The sequence below is a fragment of the Physeter macrocephalus genome, chromosome 4 (genome assembly GCF_002837175.3).
Source record: "Physeter macrocephalus isolate SW-GA chromosome 4, ASM283717v5, whole genome shotgun sequence".
Taxonomy (NCBI): Eukaryota; Metazoa; Chordata; class Mammalia; order Artiodactyla; family Physeteridae; genus Physeter; species Physeter macrocephalus.
In genome coordinates, this window is record NC_041217.1 from 100,855,816 (window position 1) to 100,876,996 (window position 21,181).

Here is a 21,181-nt window from a genome sequence, read left to right on the forward strand (position 1 = left end):
TAAGCAGCGCGCTTAAACCCCTCTCCTCGCGCACCAGGAAGCAAAGAGGGAAGAAAAGGTCTCTTGCCTCTTCGGCAGCTCCAGACTTCAACCGGACTCCCTCCCCTTCAGGCTGTTTTCACTCTGCCAACTTCAGACCTTTCCGTGGGATCCGACTGAAGCCCGAGGCTCAGCTCCCAGCCCCTGCCCGCCCCGGCGGGTGAGCAGACAAGCCTCTCGGGCTGGTGAGTGCCGGTCGGCACCGATCCTCTGTGCGGGAATCTCTCCGCTTTGCCCTCCGCACCTTGGGAGGTCTGAGGTCTTCTGCCAGCGTTCGGTGGGTGTTCTATAGGAGAAGTTCCACGTGTAGATGTATTTCTGATGTATCTGTGAGGAAGAAGGTGATCTCCGCATCTTACTCTTCCGCCATCTTCTCTAGTCCTCCCAAAGCACAGCTTTTTAAGTGGATTTCTCTTTTTTTTTTTTTTTTAAATATGGAACACTTCAAGAATTTGCGTGTCATCCTTGCGCAGGGGCCATGCTAATCTTCTCTGTATCGTTCCAATTTTAGTATATGTGCCGCCGAAGCGAGCACTGTACCATTCTTGATACATAATAAGTCATACCTGAAACCAATCTAAATGCAAATACCTACAGAGACAGTACATCTCATAAACACTACTAGCTTCTCCTAAGAATTCATTTTAACCACAATTGACTTTCCCCACCTTCAGTCTTCCCAGTAATTTTAAAAAAATAAAAAAAACACTTTTATGATATAAATCTAACATGCAAATCATAGAAAAAAAAAAACCATTAAAGACCATTTAAGAAGCTAAAGTAATAATGCAGTCAGAAAAAAAAAATGTACCTAACATTCAGAAGGCAACAAGGTCAAAGGGCAATGAGAAGTTCCTATTGATGTGTCAATCAACTTAGAAAGGTGACAAGAACCGGAACTGACCAGAAAAGACAGATGTTTGAAATAGCAAATAAAAGGTCATGTGGTGCTGACAAAAGTGTAAGCATTTCTGTATATCGTTAGAGGAATTATAAATCAACATAACTATTATGTTGCATCTATCAAAATATAAAATGTACACTCATTGCAAAATGTAAAACAACCCAGCAAATTTACTTTTAGAAACTTATCCTAGAGGTATTCCTGAACATATGCTTAAACACATAAATGAAAAAACCTGCACATTGTTTTATAATACTATAAAATTAAAAACCTAAATGTACATCAATTATGAGATACTACATAAATCATGGTAAATTTATGCAATGAAGATTCTACACAACTGTAGAAAGGGAAGCAGCTCATATTCATACAAGAGAATACTATAGAGTGGTTAAATTAACTAGATCTATAGCTATCAACATAGATGGATCTTAAAAAAACATTACGCTGAAAAAAAAGGAGAATGATACATACAATGATTCAATTTATAAAATTTTTCAATAAGCAAAATAATTCTACCTATGTTGTTTATGGAGATATACACACACCCCAAAAGTACAAAAATATGCATGGAATGCTGAAGACCAAACCCAGCACAGTGTTACCTTTGTATATTTTGAATTTTATACCCTCTGTATTACATCAAATTAAAAGAATATATATTTTAAAATCAAGTCAACTATCTCTTTATACTATTCTCTATCTAAATTTTTTCTCCTTAAATCTCATGTCTTATGAAACTTGTCTCATCTCAACCCATCCCACCAAAGATTATAAAAAATTTCAATAAAAAATTCTTTTCAGGGCTTCCCTCGTGGCCCAGTGGTTGAGAGTCCGCCTGCCGATGCAGGGGACACGGGTTTGTGCCCCGGTCCGGGAAGATTCCACATGCCGTGGAGCGGCTGGGCCTGTGAGCCATGGCCGCTGAGCCTGCGCGTCCGGAGCCTGTGCTCCGCAACGGCAGAGGCCATAACAGTGAGAGGCCCGCGTACCGGAAAAAAAAAAAAAAAAAATCTTTTCAATTGCGTCCCCTCATAAATGACACATATTCACTGTCGTAAAACTAGAAAATTCTGCTGAGCAAAAATAAGGAGCCTATAGCTACCACTGAGAGACATCAACTGTTAATACTTGGCAGGTCTCTTACCAAATTTCATTTCAGCATATGTCTGTGTGTGCATTTCCTATAGATTTCACAAATGTGGTATCAGGATGTACACTGCCTTAAACCTTTTTTTGGCCAACCATTTGATCGAAACTAAATTTATCTTGCTTACACTATATGACTAGCAAACAAGTATATATTTTTTTAAATGTACAAGAAAGTAGGAAGAATTAAAAAATGAGTGAATGAATACTGCTGTACTGGATAGTTTCACTGATGTCCTACAACTTTCAGATACAGTGGTATACAAATAGTAGCTATAACTAAGATAACTAAGGTTTGATTACTCAGGTATAGTTTAGATATGAGAGATTATAAAGATGGAAATTTGCCAAATGACTGGAGATAAGCATATCTCGTCCCATTTTTCAAAGATTATGGAAACTGAAGAACAGCAATTTTGATGTCAATCTCCAGGATATTCAGAGAATAGACATTAATATTGAGGGTTTAGGAATACCTAAGAGACGCTAATCACTAGAAGCCAGCAGAAGTTTACTAGGAAGAAGTCATGTCAAAGCCTTCTAATTTCCTTCTTTGTTAAGGATACTGTGCTAGTATATTAGCTGACATGCACAACATTAAGCTCCATGAGGGTAGGAACTTTTGTTAACTGCTATACACGCAGAACCAAGAACAATGCCAGGCATATATGAGGGGCTCAATCAATATTTGTTGAAAGGCTGACTTAATAAATTAATTAACAAATTAATCAAGGAATTTGATGTTTCTTATAAAACTATTGTGGCCTTAATGGAGAAATAAAGACCAGATTTTTCTGCAGTTGGATATAGTCAGAGCTGAATAAACCATAACCAAAAAAACAAAGATTAAGAGATGCCACAGAGGGATTTTCTGGTCCTAACCTAGTCAATACTATCAGCAATTGTGAGGAAGATAGAGAAGACAAATTAAGTTTGTAGATAATACCTTCCATTTAACACACTAGATGTTAGAATTACATTCGGAATTACACTAGGGAGTTCCCTGGTGGTCTAGTGGTTAGGATTCCAGGCTTTCACTGCCATGGCCTGGGTTCAATCCCTGGTCAGGAAACTGAGATCCCGCAAACTGTGCAGTGTGGCCAAAAAGAAAAAAAAAAAAGAAAATTACAGTAAGAGAATAGACATATTATAGAATAGACTAATAGTATAGACCCTATAGGCTGACATTTACAGGGAAACAACTGAGTTACCATATGACCTAGCAATTCTACTCCTAAGTATACACCCAAGAGAAATGAAAACATATGTCCACACAAAAACTTGTACATGAATGTTCATAGCAGCATTATTCATAATGACCAAAAGGGGGAAACCACTTAAATTTCCCTCAGCTGATGGATAAAAAAATGTGGTATATCTAAACAATGAAATACTATTCAGCAATAAAAAAGAATGAAATACTGATACATTCAACAATACATATGAACTTTGAAAACATCATGTTAAGTGAAAGAAGCGTCACAAAAGGCCACATATTACATGATTCTATTTATATGAAATGTCCAAAATAGGCAAATCAATAGAGACAGAAAGTAGATCAGTGGTTACCAAGGGCCAGGAGGAGAGGGTAATGAGGAATGACTGCTAATGTGTATGGAATTTCCTTCTGGGGAATTGAAAATTTTCTAAAATTAGATAGTGGTGATGGCTGTACAACTCTGTGAACATATTAAAACCACTGAATTGTATGCTTAAATAGATGGATTTTATGGTATATGAATTACATCTCAATAAAATTGTTATTAAAAAAAGAAATAGGGCTTCCCTGGTGGAGCAGTGGTTGAGAGTCCACCTGCCGATGCAGGGGACACGGGTTCGTGCCCCGGTCCGGGAGGATCCCACATGCTGTGGAGCGGCTGGGCCCGTGAGCCATGGCCGCTGAGCCTGCGCGTCCGGAGCCTGTGCTCCGCAACGGGAGAGGCCACACAGTGAGAGGCCCGCGTACCGCAAAAGAAAAAAAAAAAAGAAAGAAATCAACTGATGAATACAGACGTCTGTCAAAAGAGCTGTTCATCAGAAAGATACCTGAAGGCTTACAATTTATCACAAACTCCACTTAATATAAACAGAAGTAATGGCTAAAGAAGTAAAAGCAACTTTAGGCTGAATTTTAGCAACATGATGTTCGTATCAAGAAATGTAATAGTGCTGATGCATTCCACGCTAGTCAGACCACGTCTACATTAGACTACATTCTATAGACTATGGACTACATTCTATCCTAAACATAATGTCTAGAGGAACTAACTAGTATAGATCCAGAGGAATGTATACATAATTGAAGAACAATTAGAAACCATGTCACCTGAGAAACACTTGAAGGAATGAGGATTGCTTAGCGGGGGAAAAAGATTCAGAAAATACAACCATCTTCAAACAATATGAGAGTCTATTAAGAGAAAATAGAGCAAACTTGTCCTGTGTTTCTACAAATGACAAAATAGAGGCTTAGAGAGGGAAGATTTATTGCATCATGGACTTGAACTAATACAGTTATGGCTATCTCCTAGGTAGTACTTTCCATCAAATGAACAGATTCAAGTAAATACGAAAAGTCACCTACCAAGGATTCTTATTTTAGGAAGAATTCCTATATGTAGTGGATTAGAGATGATATTTAAGTTCCCTTCTAATTCTTAAATTCCAGGATTTTATCCTAATTCAAAAATATATAATGAAACAAATGAAATAAATGCACGAAATCCCAAAGAGTAGACAACATAAATTTTACCTCATTGTTCCGTAATGGTGGTTTTCCATTTTTCTTACTGCAGAGAAAAAGAAAAAAGAGCAAGACAGCTTTATTTGCAAACTGTTCCCATCATAAAATATTACTTTAAGATATCAAAAGAATATGCCAAATTCTCCAAATGAATTTCTTCTTTTACATTTCATACCGAGATAGAATATATTAAATACAATAGTCCAACTGTATAATCCACAGTCCTCTTACTAAGTATAAATCACAAAAAGTGCTCAATAAATGTTAACTACTACTATAATATATCAGGCATTACGTTGTAATTTTTTCATACACACACAAATACACTTATTTTACAAATTCTCCCATGGAGATGCAGAGTCTGTTTTTCCATCCTTGAATCAAGGCTTGGCCATGACATTAGCAAACTGACACAAGGAAGGGCTTGAAAAACGTTTGTGCATTGGGCTCACTCTCTTGCTGCTGGGAATATTTTCCCAGCCATGTGAGCAATCCCAGGTTAGCTGCCTAAAGGATGGGAGACCATGTGTCATTTCCACGTTACAAATGAAAAAACTGACTTGGGGGACTTCACTGGCAGCACAGTGGTTAAGAATCTGCCTGCCAATGCAAGGGACACGGGTTCGAGCCCTGGTCTGGGAAGATCCCACATGCCACGGAGCAATTAAGCCCATGCGCCACAACTACTGAGCCACAACTACTGAGCCCGCTCACCACAATTACTGAAGCCCACGTGCCTAGAGCCCATGTTCCGCAACAAGAGAAGCCACCGCAATGAAAAGTCCACACACCGCAACCAGGAGTAGCCCCCGCTCACCGCAACTAGAGAAAGACCCAACGCAGCCAAAAATAAATAAATAAATAAATTTAAAAAAAAAAAAAAAAAGGAAGAAAAAACTGGCTTGGAAAATTCAGTACCATGCCCAAGGTTCACGCTACTCAAAGTAGTTAATCTAGCACTTGAACACAGGTCTGACTATTAACCCAGGCTTCCCCCCAAAACAATATAATAACCAGGCTTGGCTTCTTTTTACACACACTACCATAGCACCCTATGCTTCTATATAACATTAATCACATTTTAAATCTCTTGTTTAACATATATTTCCTCCCAGTATATTAGTTCCATGAGATCAGGAGCTATTGCAGGTTGGCTTCTCCAAAGTAGAGGTGAGGTGGTGTTTGGAGTACAAAATGTTTATTAGAGATCAGTGAAAGGAAGGCAAAGAAAGAAAGTTTGGGCAGAACTCAAAACAAAATTTCAGCCAACCAAGTGGGAAGCCCTGAATCAAATACTGTCCATCACAGTGCTCTGTGATGGGATGAAATGGTCAGGTCTTTAAACCTCTTTCTAACTCAGCATGCAAATGTATGCTGCTCCAGGGAGATCATGATCTTGAGGGAGGTAGCTCTGCAGGTAAGGCAGACCCTAGAGATGTGTGCAGAAGGGGCTACCTGGTAATCCGCACTCCTCATAGCTGAACAATGAGCCCTTCTTTGAAGGGGAATCTGGGTAGCATATCTCCTTGTCTACTACAGGGGTCATATATTACCCAACCCTATATGTTCAATACCTAGTTGAGCCACAGCAATCTGTAAAGCAATCAGAGAACATTTTCAGTAATAGGATACCGTGTCACTGAATAACGCTAGAAAGGCAAACAACTATTGATACAATTCGGTAGATGCTATCATTTTTAAAGTGCCTTAGGTTTATTACTGTTTCTAGTTTCAATTATACTGCAGGATTGTTCATCTGTTTTAAAATTTCCATGAGACTGCAAAACTGTTTCACAGAATGTCTTTTATATATATGTTCAAGCATGCACAGTTAATTATGAGCCCCTTTTATAAATAAGGCTTTCTAAATTCCTCTTTTTAAAGAATTCTTTAATGTTTGCTCAATTTTGAAGATACCAGCTATATAAATACATATAAATTACTTAGGATAAATTAGAGCAGTATACTATATTTATGAGCTAAATTCATTAAAATAAAAGTATTCAACATGTTTGAAATATATTATCAATATGCACACAAAATGGCGAGGTATCTATAATATCTAGAACAATCACTAAATATCAGTTTATTTTGTTACATTTCAGGGTATAACCAACTGAAGTTATTTTTAAATCTAATTTTGTGACTATGTGAATGATGACCTTAAACCAGTCTATAATACCAGTATCAATGTCATGTTCGGTCAGGAGCTGCTCATCTATCTTCTTCTCACTCAATAAATCAGCACACTTTCCAAAATACGATGGCACTTCTGCATCAATCCTTTTCATTGCCTTGCCCAACATCCAGGTGTGGGCAAAGGCAAGGAAAAGAGAATCACAGTACCAGGATAAGATATATAAAAACAACTTGGTTGCTAGAGTATGAAACAAAGGCACACAGAAAAGATACATTATCAAATGTATGTGGTACTGAAAAGACAGGTAGATTATAAAAGTGACATGGTCAAGAAGCATTCAAACGTCTACTAATTGCTTACTACATGCTAGGCACTATTCTAGATAAGCATTTCTCACACCTCATGGTCTCAGGATTCCCAAGAACTTTTATATATTTGTGTTACATGGATATTTATCACATGAAATTTCAACCTCATATATTTTAAAAATACTTATTTACTCATTTAAAGATAACAAACACATTACACGTTAAATAAAATTTTTATTAAAATAGCTATATTTTCTCAAACAAAACAATTTAGTAAGAAAAGTGGCATTGTTTTTACATTTTGGCAAATCTCCTTTATGTCTGGCTCAATAGACGACAAACGGATTCTCATATCTGAGTCTGTATTCGTTCTATCTACTGCAATACAGATAGGTAGTTGTAAAACAGGAGTACTCTAATAACTGTGGATATTATTCTGTGATACTATAATGCTGCAATGCAGTCTGATAACTATATCAATGAACTTGTACTCTGATACAATAAAATTCACTGGTCTATATTATATTACACTTTAAAAAAAATAAATTTATTTTATTTATTTATTTTTGGCTGTGTTGGGTCTTTGTTGCTGTGCACGGGCTTTCTCTAATTGTGGTGAGCAGGGGCTACTCTTTGTTCCGGTGTGCGGGCTGCTCATTGTGGTGGCTTCTCTTGTTGCGGAGCATGGGCTCTAGGCACATGGGTTTCAGTAGTTGCAGCATATGGGCTCAGTAGTTGTGGCTCGCGGGCTTAGTTGCTCTGCAGCATGTGGGATCTTCCCAGACTGGGGATCGAACCCGTGAGCCCTGAATTGGCAGGCGGATTCTCAACCACTGTGCTACCAGGGAAGCCCCTATATTACACTTTCAATGGCTCTTTTAACCCACTCAAAATTTTCTAAGATCATGCATTAGTCATTTGGAAAATGCTGGTTCACTGAGTTATACAGTAGGCCTTCCAAATGTAATACATTTTCTTATACAATATTTTTAAAATTATATTTGTTAATATTACCACCAATCTCATCAGAAAGGTCTTAAGCACTGGGAAGCTAGCAAGCTCATGGTAGCAGACAAGATTTCCAAATTCTAATTTTCACTTGAAAGCTTAAACTGTAACATTAGCAACAAACACTGACAGCTGTTTTTCCTTGAAGGCATTACAAGAAAATGTCTGCAACATTCAAGGCTGAATAACCAGAGTTATTCAGTCTTTCTTTCAAGTAAAAATGATGTTCCACCAAAAAAACAAACAAACAAAAAGTGGTTAGTTCAGTTCACAACTCAAACAACTGCACGGTGCATTCCCTCAAGACAACCTCTGTACTTGATATGCTACGAGAAGTGCTTTTGCAAATTTCTCATTTTTCTTCGGCAGACATTACAAAAAAGAAAAGACAAGATCAGTAACCAGCTATAAAAAGAATAGGAAGGTTTTATCCAAGAAATGTAAAGTCAGGTTAACATTTGAGAAAACAATGTAATTCATCATATTAACAGTCTAAAAAAGAATAAACATATGATCATATCAATAGATACAGAAAAGGCCTATAAAACCCGACACCTACTCATCCTAAGAACTCTCATCAAACTAGAAATAAAAGGAACTTCCTCAGTCTGATAAAGGACATCATCAAACACCTACAACTATCATCATACCAATTAACAAAAGACCGAATCTCTGTAAGACCTGGGACATTGCAAAGATGCCAACACTCACCACTTTTATTCAATATAAAAGTGAAGGACACAGTGCAATAAAGTAAGCAGAACAAACAAAAGGCACATAGAATGAAAACGAAGAAGTAAAACTATCTTTATTGCAGACTCTATAAACACTATATAGAAAAGCCTAGGGAATCTACAAAAAAACTAAATGAGTTCAACTGGTTTCCAGGATACAACCTCTCTATATAAATACCAATTGTATTTCTACATATGAGTGAATAACAATTGGAAATTGAAATTTTAAACACACCATTTACAAAAGCATCAAAAATATTAAATACTTAGGGCTAAAATTAAAAAGAAAAAAAAGACATGCAAGACTTGCATGCTGAAAACTACAACACACTGCAAAGAAATGTTCAAAGAAGACTAGATAGAGAGATATATATCGTGGTCATGGATCAGAAGACTCAATATTATTAAAGTGTCAATTCTTTCCAAATTGATTTAGAAATTCAATGAAATCCCAATCAAAATCATACCAGACTTTTCTATAGAAAGTAACAAGTTGAATCTAAAATCCGTATGTAAATGCAAAGGACCTAAAACAATCAATAAATTTTTACAAAGAAGAACAAAGTTGGAGGAACTGCACCTGATTTCAAGGCTTATCATAAAGCTATACTAATCAAGAGTTTGATACTGGAGTATAAACAGAGATCAAAGAAACAGAAAACTCCAAAGTAGACCTACACATATATAAGGTCAACTGATTTAAGACAAAAGTGCCATGGCAACTCAATGAGGAAAGGATAATCTTTTAACAAATGGTACTGAATCAACTGGACAGACATATGCAAAAAAAAATCAAAAGGAACCTCAGACGTTCCTCAGACGCACACCATATACAAAAATTAACCTGTAGTGAAACAGAGACTTAAATGTAAGAGCTAAAACTACAAAATTTCTAGAAGAAAACAGAAGATCTCAGTAATCTTGAGTTAAAGACTTGTTAAATAGAACAAAGTACAAACTAAACACAGAAAAAAAAATCAATAAACTAGAATTCATCAAAATTCTAAATGTTTGTTTCTCAAAATATACTACTAAGAAAATTAAGACAAGCCACCAACTGGGAGAAAATATATGCAAAATACATAACCAAGAAAAAACTTGTATTCAGAATACATAACAGACTCTTACAATCAAATAAGGCGGCAATTCATTTAAAGATTTAAACAGACACTTTGCCAAAGAAAATGTATGGATGGAAAATAAACACAGGAAACATGCTCCAAATCATCCTAGGGAAATTCAAATTAGAACCACAATGAGAAACCACTACACACATCCACTAGAATGGCTAAGACTAAAAAGACTGATCATAGCAAGTGTTATCAAGGATGTGGAGCAACTGGAATTTTCTTATACTGCTGATGGGAATATAAAATGGTACAATCACTTTGGGAAACAGTTTCTTAAAAAGTTAAACATACACCTACCATACAAGCCAGCCAATCCACTACTAAGTATTTGCTCAAGGAAAATAAAAGCATATTTCCATACATAAACCTTACATAAATATTCATAGTTGCTTTATTTTTAATAGCCAAAACCTGGAAACATCCAAATGTTCATCAACAAGTGAATGGATTTAAAAAATTGTAGTATTTCCATAAAATGTACTCAACCATTAAAAAAACCAATTGATGCACAAAATCAACAAAAATTAAAAGAGAAGTTTTCAGATAACTTTCAGACTAAGTAAAAAAAAAAAAAGAAAACAATTCTGAAAACTTTGATCAGAGTTTAGTTATCCAGAACAATAATTCTGACCCTAAAGTTTCTCACTTAGTTCATTTTTCTAGGCCAGTGTTTCCTGGACTTCAGATAATATATGAACCTCTCCTGAAGGAAAAAAAAATTCTTACAGACCCCAGCATTGACTTAATTTGGTGCTTCCTTAAATATGTATAAGTGGGCTTCCTTGGTGGTGCAGTGGTTAGGAATCCACCTGCCAATGCAGAAGTCACGGGTTCAAGCCCTGGTCCGGGAGGATCCCACATGCCGCAGAGCAGCTAAGCCTGTGCGCCACAGTACTGAGCCTGCGCTCTAGAGCCCGCGAGATATAATTGCTGAAGCCCGGGCACCACAATTACTGAAGCCCATGCACCTAGAGCCTGTGCTCCACAACGGGAGAGGCCACCGCAACGGGAAGCCCACGCACCGCAACTGAGAGTAGCCCCCGCTTGCCTCAACTGGGGGGGCCCATGCGCAGCGACGAAGACCCAACACAGCCAAAATTAAATAAATAAATTTTTTAAAAATGTATAAGCATAAAATTAAGTTAACTGACCCTTAACATGAGAGTTAGGAGCACTGACCCTCACTGCAGTTGAAAATTCAACTATAACTATACAGTAGGCCCTCTGTATCCGAGGTTCCAGATCCTTGGATTCAACCAACCATAGATCATGTAGTATGGAAGTACATATTTAGTGAAAAAATCCACACATAAGTGGACCCTCGCAGTTCAAAAACATGTTGTTCAAGGGTCAACTGTATACAGTCCTTTTGTTTACAGCTCTTCTACAACCACAAAATACAATTTATCACTTAAAAACTAGCAAAAATTTTAAAGCCAATAAAAATGGCATCAACATTCATTTAAAGTGATAGGTGAGATAACATTGCTACAACTAATCACCAGCGCTGGGGGTAAAAGAGTAGAAGGAAGGGCTTCCCTGGTGGCGCAGTGGTTGCGCATCCGCCTGCCGATGCAGGGGAACCGGGTTCGCGCCCCGGTCTGGGAGGATCCCACATGCCGCGGAGCGGCTGGGCCCGTGAGCCATGGCCGCTGGGCCTGCACGTCCGGAGCCTGTGCTCCGCAATGGGAGAGGCCGCAGCGGTGAGAGGCCCACGTACCACAAAAAAAAAAAAAAAAAAAAAAGAGTAGAAGGAATTATTTATGTGTTATATGTTCCAGTTAATAGCCAAGATTTTTAAATAATCTTCATTATTTTTCTTTTGTAAACAATGAACTGGCTTTAAATCACTGCTTCATTAATGTTGATGGGATAATCAATTTATTAGTATACCCTAAAACAAAATTCTAAAAACTAAAATACTCAGTGAAAATGTCATAGAACTTACTGCTAATAAACTACTACTATTAAGCGTTGCAAATTGGTATTTATAGAGACAAATGGAGATCCATGCAATGTAACTGCTCACAAAAATATAATTTGCATATATATAAAACATACATATCATACATACATATATACACATATATCCACCCACAATACATATACATACACACACCCACAATGGGCCACATGATCAGTCAGCTCTCCCATCACTCTTCTCTCTTCAAGCTACCATGAAATACCTTATTCAGAGTATACCATGACATCTTATGAGGACTTCACTTGGAGTAAACACATAATCTACATGTCAGCCCTATGTTCTTTTATCAGTTTGTGACAAAATAATACACTACTCAATTGCTCTACGTCTTTTTCATGATTTCAAACCAAAGCTTCATTATAAGATTTCAGTTACTTAGAAATTCTATGAAAACACCTTTCACCCGTAATTATCACTACAAAAGAAAATTTTAATAGCAAAATAATTCAGTATGAATACTAAGGTTGAAGATGATTTTCTTAGTTTTACATTACTACACTTCAGCCTGATGTAGGTTCTAATGCAGCAGATTTGTCTACCATACATGTGGTCTCTTTCGATGATCACTTAAGCAACAATTCAAACACAAATATGGGCACAAAAATCTGCAATACTATGATAGTCATTCAGATGATCCAGAATGTGCTTATACTAATTTATTTATAATTTATCACCAAGATGAAAACACAACGTTAGAAAATTCTCATCGAACTTTAGGACCCTGCAGATGAATCATTAGATCCATTATCTCTAGGCCCTAGAGATACTACTCTAGAACACCTCGGTCAAAACCATGATATCAGCTATCACCCATTCTCTAATGACTCCCCAAATCTCTAGCTCCCTCATCTTTCCTAAGCTCCTGACTTGAATATCTATTTTTTAAATAAGGTATCTGTACCTGGATCTACTGAAATCATTTTAAACTCAATATGCATTCTATGTTTGAACTTACCTTTCCACCCCAAATCTACCCTTCCACCTTCTCATTCTGAGCTGGGCCCTAACTCAGTGAATGTACCTTCTTCTATCCAATCACCCAAGCCACAAACTTGGGAATTATTCTTAGATATTGTCCCTTTCTCATACTCTCCCTATCCAATCTCTCTCCATGCTCTCCTTTTTCTCTATTGCAATGACTTCAGTTCAGGCTATCAAAATTTCTCATGTAAACTAACAATTTTCTCACCGCTTTCTAAGTAGGTTCCTTATCATTTCTATTGTCCCCCAATTCACTTCCTTAGCCATATCAAATATAGCTGTGGGGGGGGGGGCACACATGCACACGCACACAACCAAAGTCAATCAGGGCCCAGAAATGATGAAGACCTGAACAAAGGTGGTGGCTATGGAAATGGAAAGATGAAAGAAAATTGCTAGAAATAACAGGGTGAGGGAATAGATAAGAGCTAAGACCTAACTGAATATGGAAATGAGAGAAGAAGAGCAAAGACTTAAAGAACTATGTAAAGATACAGGAGGTATTAGAAACCTTCCGCTCCACACTTATGCCCTGAAAGGCAAAGATCATTTTTCCTCAGGTCTCACAAACAGTTTGCACCCTAAGCGACCCGAGGACAGTCATTCCATTTACCATAAAAAAGAATAACAGTAGAAGCATTCAGGGAAATAATAATTGGACTCATTATAAATGTGTTAAATTTCAGGATCCAATAAGATAACTATATGGAATTGTCCAGAAGATTTTTTTTTTTAAGTTTAGATTTGAAGTTCAAGAGTGGAGATGTTGATTTGAAGGGAATTAACATGACAATACTGTGAATATACAATGATATAACTCCTTTGGGAAACAAAAATATGAAATCTGAAATGTGAGTCTTGCAACTATTTATTAAGCTACTGTACTAAAAATTTTAGTATGTGCTCTTAGGAAACTTGGTTTAAGTTGTTCCCTGACTGATACTGCTCCCAGGTACTTTAACAAGTAAACTTCCCTCTTAAAATGAAAGTATGTTTACTATAAGCCTCAAAATTATTCCTACAAGTAATTTTAAATAAAATGTCTAGACCATAATCAAAAATAACCAAACACACAGGAAACTACACTCCATAACCAAGAACCAGTAGAAATTACAGAAAACAGGAGCAGACCCAAAAAGATTTCAGATGTTGGAACTGCCAAACATACCCTATAAAACAATGCAGACTATACTTAAAGAAATAAATAGATAAAATAAAACAAAGATATCTACCAAGATAAGGAAATAATAAAAAGCTACACAGACTTAAGAAAACCAAATGGAATTCTTAAAAATAAAAATACAATTAAAATTAAATATTTAATCAATAGGTTTAATAGATTTCACACAGCTGAAGAGAAAATTAATAATCTAGCAGCTAAGTCAGAATTGACTATACAGAGTATAGCAAGGAGAAAACAAAAAGACAGCAAACAAAGAAATAAGAGACAGTGGTTACAATAAGACTATCTTAGTTGGTGTCCAGGAAGAATAAAGAAAGAAAACAAGGCATAGGTAATGGCCAAGTATATTCCAAAATGGAAGAAAGACACCAATCCACAAAAATTAAAAGGCCCAGTGAATTCTAAGCAAGACAGATAAAAAATAAATCCACACCTAAGCAAATCATAGTGAGCTTCAGAAAACCAAAGACAAACATAAATCCTTAAAAGCCTCTACGGGAGCAAAAACGAATGATTACCTTAAAAGCAGCAACAGTTACAAACTTACCTTCAAAGCAGCAACAGTTACAAACTAACAGTTGACTTCTCAACATTAATAATGGAAACCAGAATATGGTGGAATCAAATCTTCAATGTACAAAAAGAAAATTACTGCCAATCTAGAATTAAACATTCAGGAAAAAAGACACTTACAAGAATGAAGGCAAATAAAGACATTCCCTGGCAACATGGAAAGGGTTCATCATCAGCAGACTGTACTAAAGAAATTTATAAAGGACATATTATGGGGGAGAGGAGGGTTGATCTCAGTTGAAAGGTATAGATTGCAAGAAGGAATGGAAAGCAAAGAATGTGGTAAATATATAACTAACTCTACGTAAATATTATATAAAACAATAATAATAATGTCTTATAGTACTAAAAAAAAAAAACCACAACAAATGCATCTAAATAAGGAGGAAAAGTTAATGCGGTCACTGCTCTGAAGTCCTTTTACTGCCTGGGAGAATGATGAAGTATTTCTTATTGATTAATGTTTAGACTTGAAAAGGTAAACAGATGGCAAAATTTCTAGGGTAACCAGTAAAATTTAAAAAAAAAATTTATATAGAGAATAACTTCCAAACAACTAAAAGAGGTAAAAACCAAATGAGGAAAAAAAGAAATCAATACTCTAACCACAAAGCAATTATGCTGGTAATTAACAGCAAAAAGAAAAATCCCCAAATGTTTTGAAATTCTGGTATATTAAATACTGAGACAAACTCCTAAAAAGGAGGGATCTTTTTTCCCACCCTTGAATCTGGGCCAGGCTTGTGACTTGCTCTAGCCAACAGAATGGGTGGAAGCCTTTCTGCTTTCACCCTGGCTTCTTGGAATGCTGACCTGAGACTACCATGTGAGGAACTGCTATAGCCTACTGAATGATATAGTCACTTAGATGAAAATCAAGGCATCCCAGCCACCAACCAGCACCAACTACCAGATATGAACCTTCCAGTGCAGCCAGTCCTCTACTGGGTTCCTCATAAGGGAACCCAAACAAAACAAGCAAAGGAACTACGCAGCCATCCATAGAAATAAGGGGGAAAAATATCTGTTGGGGTGGTTTGTTATACAACAATAGGTAACTGACATAAATAAAGAGATTCGCTTTCGTTTGTGAAAAGTCATGGGTCAAAGAAATTTTTTAAATATTTGAAACGAATGATATACATATCAAATGATATGTTTACAACATAAGAGTTTACATATCAAAAAAACTGTGGGACGCAACTAAACAGTGCTTAGAGAACTTTATAACCTTAAACGAATACATTAGAAAAGACTGAAAATTCATCATCTATGTGAACATTAGAAAAAGAACAAAATTAACTGAAGTATAAAGAATAAAAGAATACAGATAAAACCAAATAAAAATGAAATAAAAGACACTCAACAGAGGTAAAGCAAAACTGAAAGTCAGATTTTTTTAAAAATTGACACATGTTACAAACTCATGGCAAGATTGATCAAAAAAAGGGCACTATAACCAGTTTTAGAAATTAATCTATAAATTAGATGAAATCCTCATCAAAATCCCAACATGCTGATTCTAAAATTTAAATAGAAATAAAACCAATGCAAGAGTTGATAACTGAGGCACATTTCATATTTTTATAAGATTCACTGCATTCATAAAGGTTCCTTCAAAGCATCTATAAGAGAGCATTAACTACTTATTTACAAGTAGTGAATCATTAGGTTCATAATGACACTTAAGAAGAATTCATTGGTCACCTCCAGAGAATAACAAGAAACTGATGTATAATAAAGAAGCAAATATCCATCCTGCCTTTCCTAACTGAACTGTACCACTGGGGAATCAAATAGATGAAGAAAACGTCCTTTTTACAGAAGCATTCCACCTTATAAATGAAGTAATAACCGAATTCAAATATCACCATTTTGTAAGCCCTAATAAACTCATTGTTCTAGGTATCAAATATCAGTGGCTGCTCAAATCAGAAAAAAGAAACCACCAGACATTATATACCTCATGACAGAGAGTATACCACATCAACACCTAGGAAGAATTCTTGTCCAAAAAATAAAAACAAAATCTAAACTTGATCAAGCTTTTAGATCCAACTAGCAATTTACAGGAAATACAGAGAATGAAGAAAAATTATACAACTGGCATAATCCAAATTACAGAATATGTATAGATGAAAACACCTGGTTGCTTCAACAAATAAACTATAACAAAGGGGAAAGAGAAATGGCATGCAGACTCATAGATTAAGAGAGACTTGAACAAAAAATCCCACAAACACATCTGAATTATAGTGCTCAGGAGCACACCTTTGGGTGATAAAATTATAAAGAAATGCAAAAATGTAATTACTATAGAAGTCAGGATAGTACAGGGAAGGGGCTGTGACTGGGAAGGGGCATGTGGCTTCTGGGTGGATGGCAAAGATATTTCTTGATCTGGGTGGCAGTTACAAAAAAAGTCATTAATTTATATACGTGTTTTATGCACTTTTCTATATTTGCTGTATAATATACAATAAAAGTTTTAAAAATCTTGAGTGTTTCACCATGACTATATTTTAAAATTAATATATTACAATAAAATTGTTAATCTAACAATTAACATAACTTTGAATTTAACATAAGACTTTTTCTTAGCCCCTGAATGATTCTTGACTGTTCTTTTGAATCTGAAACCGAGTTCCCTTACTGAGTTTATGATTACTCTCTCTATCCAATTCTTTATTCCCTTTTTTGTCCCCTCTGACCTCACTCCTGTGCTAACTGAACACTAATCAACCAGAGTCAGATGACGAACACTGCTATTGTCGATAACATCGTTAATGTACTAAAATTGCTATTATATATATCATCATTAACATACAAACCCAGGTTGTTTCTCCAGGGCAAGATGAGCTAATGGACCCCCAAGCCACGGACCATCTGGTCTGAGCCTCATAAACCAGAACATCCCGACTCCCGAAACTATGATGAAGAAATGTCACAAGATGATGATTAGTCCCAGCTTTCGTTCTTCCCCTTTAAAAAAAAAAAAAAAAATCCCTAACTCAAAGACCAAGATGGAGTGGATCTGAAGCTTGTCTCTCACTCTCTTGCTTGGCGCCGTGCAATAAACCCTTACTTTGCTGAAAATACCTGCTGTCAAGAGTTTGGCTTTCTGTCCATGGGCGCATGAGGCCTTGCTTGGTTACAAATCTAAGTATATCTGAAGGATCTGATATAAAAATGTTTTATTCTGTCTTTTACCCTCCACATGGCTAATTCAAACATAAGAACTCTTATAATCAGGTACCATTTTTACCTTTCTGATTACTCACCTATAAAATAAAGATAATAAAACAACTATCTCAAAAGACTGTTGTGAGGAATAAATGCAAAATATTTAGAAACTATAATATGGCAAGTGCTCAATAAATAGTTAATAGTAAGGTTACCAGCTTCATGTCTTTGCAGTCCCTTCTTCTCAAATCATAACTCCACTAACACCATGCCTTTGCTCATGCTATTTTCTCTACCTAGAATGCCTTTTACACCTTATCTCAAGATCAGGCACAAAAGTGAAACCTCCCCAGGTAACAACCAAAACAATCAAACATTCCCAATTCAGTGCTCCCTCCCACAAAATTATTATTAGACCACAGGTCTAGTCATACTGACTTGTACGACTTTTCTATGTATTTGTATTTCCACAAGACAGGGATTAGAAATAATGTTCATCAATTTGGTATCTGGCCTAGCCTAATGACATACAAGAAGCATTTAATAGAATGTACTGGATAAACATTGTATTTCCTTCCACAATGAAATTTTCTTCAATGAAGTAAGGGGAAGTAGCTATTTTGTTGAGCCAGTGATAAAATACACAGAGAAATGTATTCACTCATCAATAGTTAAATTGGAAATTATCTGATACTTACATTTAAAATGGGATCATTTCATTGATTCTGTCCTACACTTGCCTGCCCCCGTGCCTCCACTGCTTTACTAAACAACACATTTTGGGCATTACTGCAGGGGAAAGAAAATGAATACCATAGTTGAAAACACCTTAAATCTAATTTCCTGATGCAACAAAATTGTATCACAGGTAAATGGAGAATAATATTTTAAATAAAATATACCAGGAGTTTCTTTTTTTAACTAGAAATTTGGTGTGAAATGTCCAGACACAGGATTCTCTCTTTTAATAGTCTGTGGGTTTCTTAACAGCAAAAATCTTGCCTAATTTAATTTTTAATCTTCCCAAGTGCCCAATACAAAACTAAAATGAAATGGGTTCTGTCTTCTCTCACTACAGGATCCATCTAGGAAACAGACCTAATCTCATTCACTACTGTGTGTCCTCAGCACCTAGCACTAAATGTTGAATGAAGGTACAGACTTGTATCATACCCCCCAACTCTCAAGAATAGGACCTTTTTTCATCTCTATAAACCCAGCATCTGACATGTAGCAGGCACGAGATGTTTTGTGAGTTAGTGCATGATCTTTGGGTCCCTTTCTGTGAGTGGTTCATTGACACCCATGCCACCCTACTTCCTCCAGTCCTCGCTCTGGAATGAGGAAAAGATCTGATTCTACCTCAACTTAAGTTAACCTCTAAGATATAATGAAGAAAGAATGACAGTAACACTGAATATGGAGTCAGAAGATTGAGTTTGATGTAAATTACCATGAAGCATTTTTATAAGCAAATTAAAAACATGCATAGTAAAAAGGAAATGTAACAATATGCCAATACCATATTAATCAAAGCTAAGATGTGTCGGCTGTAAATTGCATCCAAATTTCAGAGAAGCTGAAATGTAAAAAACTCCTACTCACTAAAGTATGATAAATTTATAGGACCATACTTTTTCCTTCTGAGGAGACACTATGTATCTTGTTGCTTACTTCATAGGTTTATGAAAGTGTAAATGTTTTAAATAGCGATATGCAGTGACCTACAGACACAGTATGCTGATTAAATAACTAAATTATGATTTACCTAGAGAAGCTGCCTCATTCCACATAGTACATTTTTTTTAATGCCAACAGATAACTACTGGCACTAAATTAATGCCAATAGATAACTTCTTAAGCAGAGAGTAAATCATACAACCCATGTTTATGTCTATTATTGTGGTATGTGAGATTGTTACGTCTATTCACAGATATCAAATTAGCTGAATGCTGTGATGAGCTTTATTTTCAATTTTATACTTTATTAATTTAATTGCAATCATTCAGGACTGCTAATTAGCCAAACAACAAATGCATGGTTTTTTTAAAAAAACACCTTTACCACACTCACTCGTTTTATCTAACAAGGCTTCAAACTACCTTAATATGCATAATAGTTCCCAATGAAGCGCACAACCATCAGTTATCCAGACCATTTTATCCTAATGCTTATGGAAGGCTATATTCTTAAAAGAGATGCCTAAAACAAAAGTTATTTCCTCATAAGAAGAATGTTATGATAAAAGCCATATTCTTAAGCAAGGGCCTTATGTCTAATTTTTTGTAGAAATGACGACAAATGTCATTTATAAACAACTCTAACATTCTGTAAAAAAAACACTCCAAAAAAAATAACAATAAAGAAATACAGTACCCATTTTGCTTAAAATTTAATTTGCCATATATAACTCTAAAGAAAATTATAAAGAGCGCCTATCTTTCTTCTTCATAACTCCAGTTTAGGGAATTCCCTGGGAGTCCAATGGTTAGGACTCCATGCTTCCACTGCAGTGGGCATGGGCTCAATCCCTGGTCAGGGAGCTAAGATCCTGCAAGCTGCGTGGTGAGGCCAATAAAATAATAATAATAATAATTCCAGTTTATATTTTATTGCAACAGATTAGAAGGTGGTGATATTCATCATCCATGATCGAAAAAGGAAGACCATTCCCCACTGACTCCACAGCAGAAACATCACAGAGGAGGAAGGATTCTGACTGGCCCAGTATGATCAAATGCCTAACCCTACAGTCAGAGTGCCAAATATCACCAGAAGGAAAGGTGTGAAAAGGTACAAGGTAAGTTAAAGATGAGAACCAATACAACCCCCAAAAGGTATCATTTAAAAGAAAGATTATAGTGATATAAATACATTGTTCTATACTTAGTCCTGTCCAATAACTTATTGACAAAATATACAGAAAGAATACTAATTAAATGTGCAAAATCTACTGTATAGCACAGGGAACTCTACTCAATGTCTGAGGTGACCTAAATGAGAAGGAAATCCAAAAGAGGGGATATATGTATATGTATACCTGATTCGCTTTGCTATACAGTAGAAACTAACACAACATTGTAAAGCAACTATACTCCAATAAAAAATTTTTTTTTAAATG

At 36.0% G+C, this 21,181-nt stretch overlaps 1 protein-coding gene and 1 non-coding gene across 4 annotated transcripts in view; both read right to left on the minus strand.

The window, feature by feature from the left end:
• ABCD3 (ATP binding cassette subfamily D member 3) overlaps nucleotides 1-21,181 on the minus strand; it is an 89,595-nt gene that overhangs the window by 61,136 nt on the left and 7,278 nt on the right. For 2 of the 3 annotated variants that reach the window (XM_028489109.2, XM_024119742.3), the window contains exon 2: nucleotides 4,845-4,881. In XM_028489109.2, coding sequence (XP_028344910.1) covers nucleotides 4,845-4,881 — 37 coding nt within the window. Of the gene's footprint in view, nucleotides 1-4,844; nucleotides 4,882-6,290; nucleotides 6,429-21,181 lie in introns of all 3 variants that reach the window. The other variant, XM_024119743.3, reaches the window with a different exon arrangement.
• On the minus strand, nucleotides 468-574 carry LOC112063895 (U6 spliceosomal RNA). The gene has a single exon (XR_002891241.1). It is a non-coding gene; the product is annotated as a U6 spliceosomal RNA (small nuclear RNA).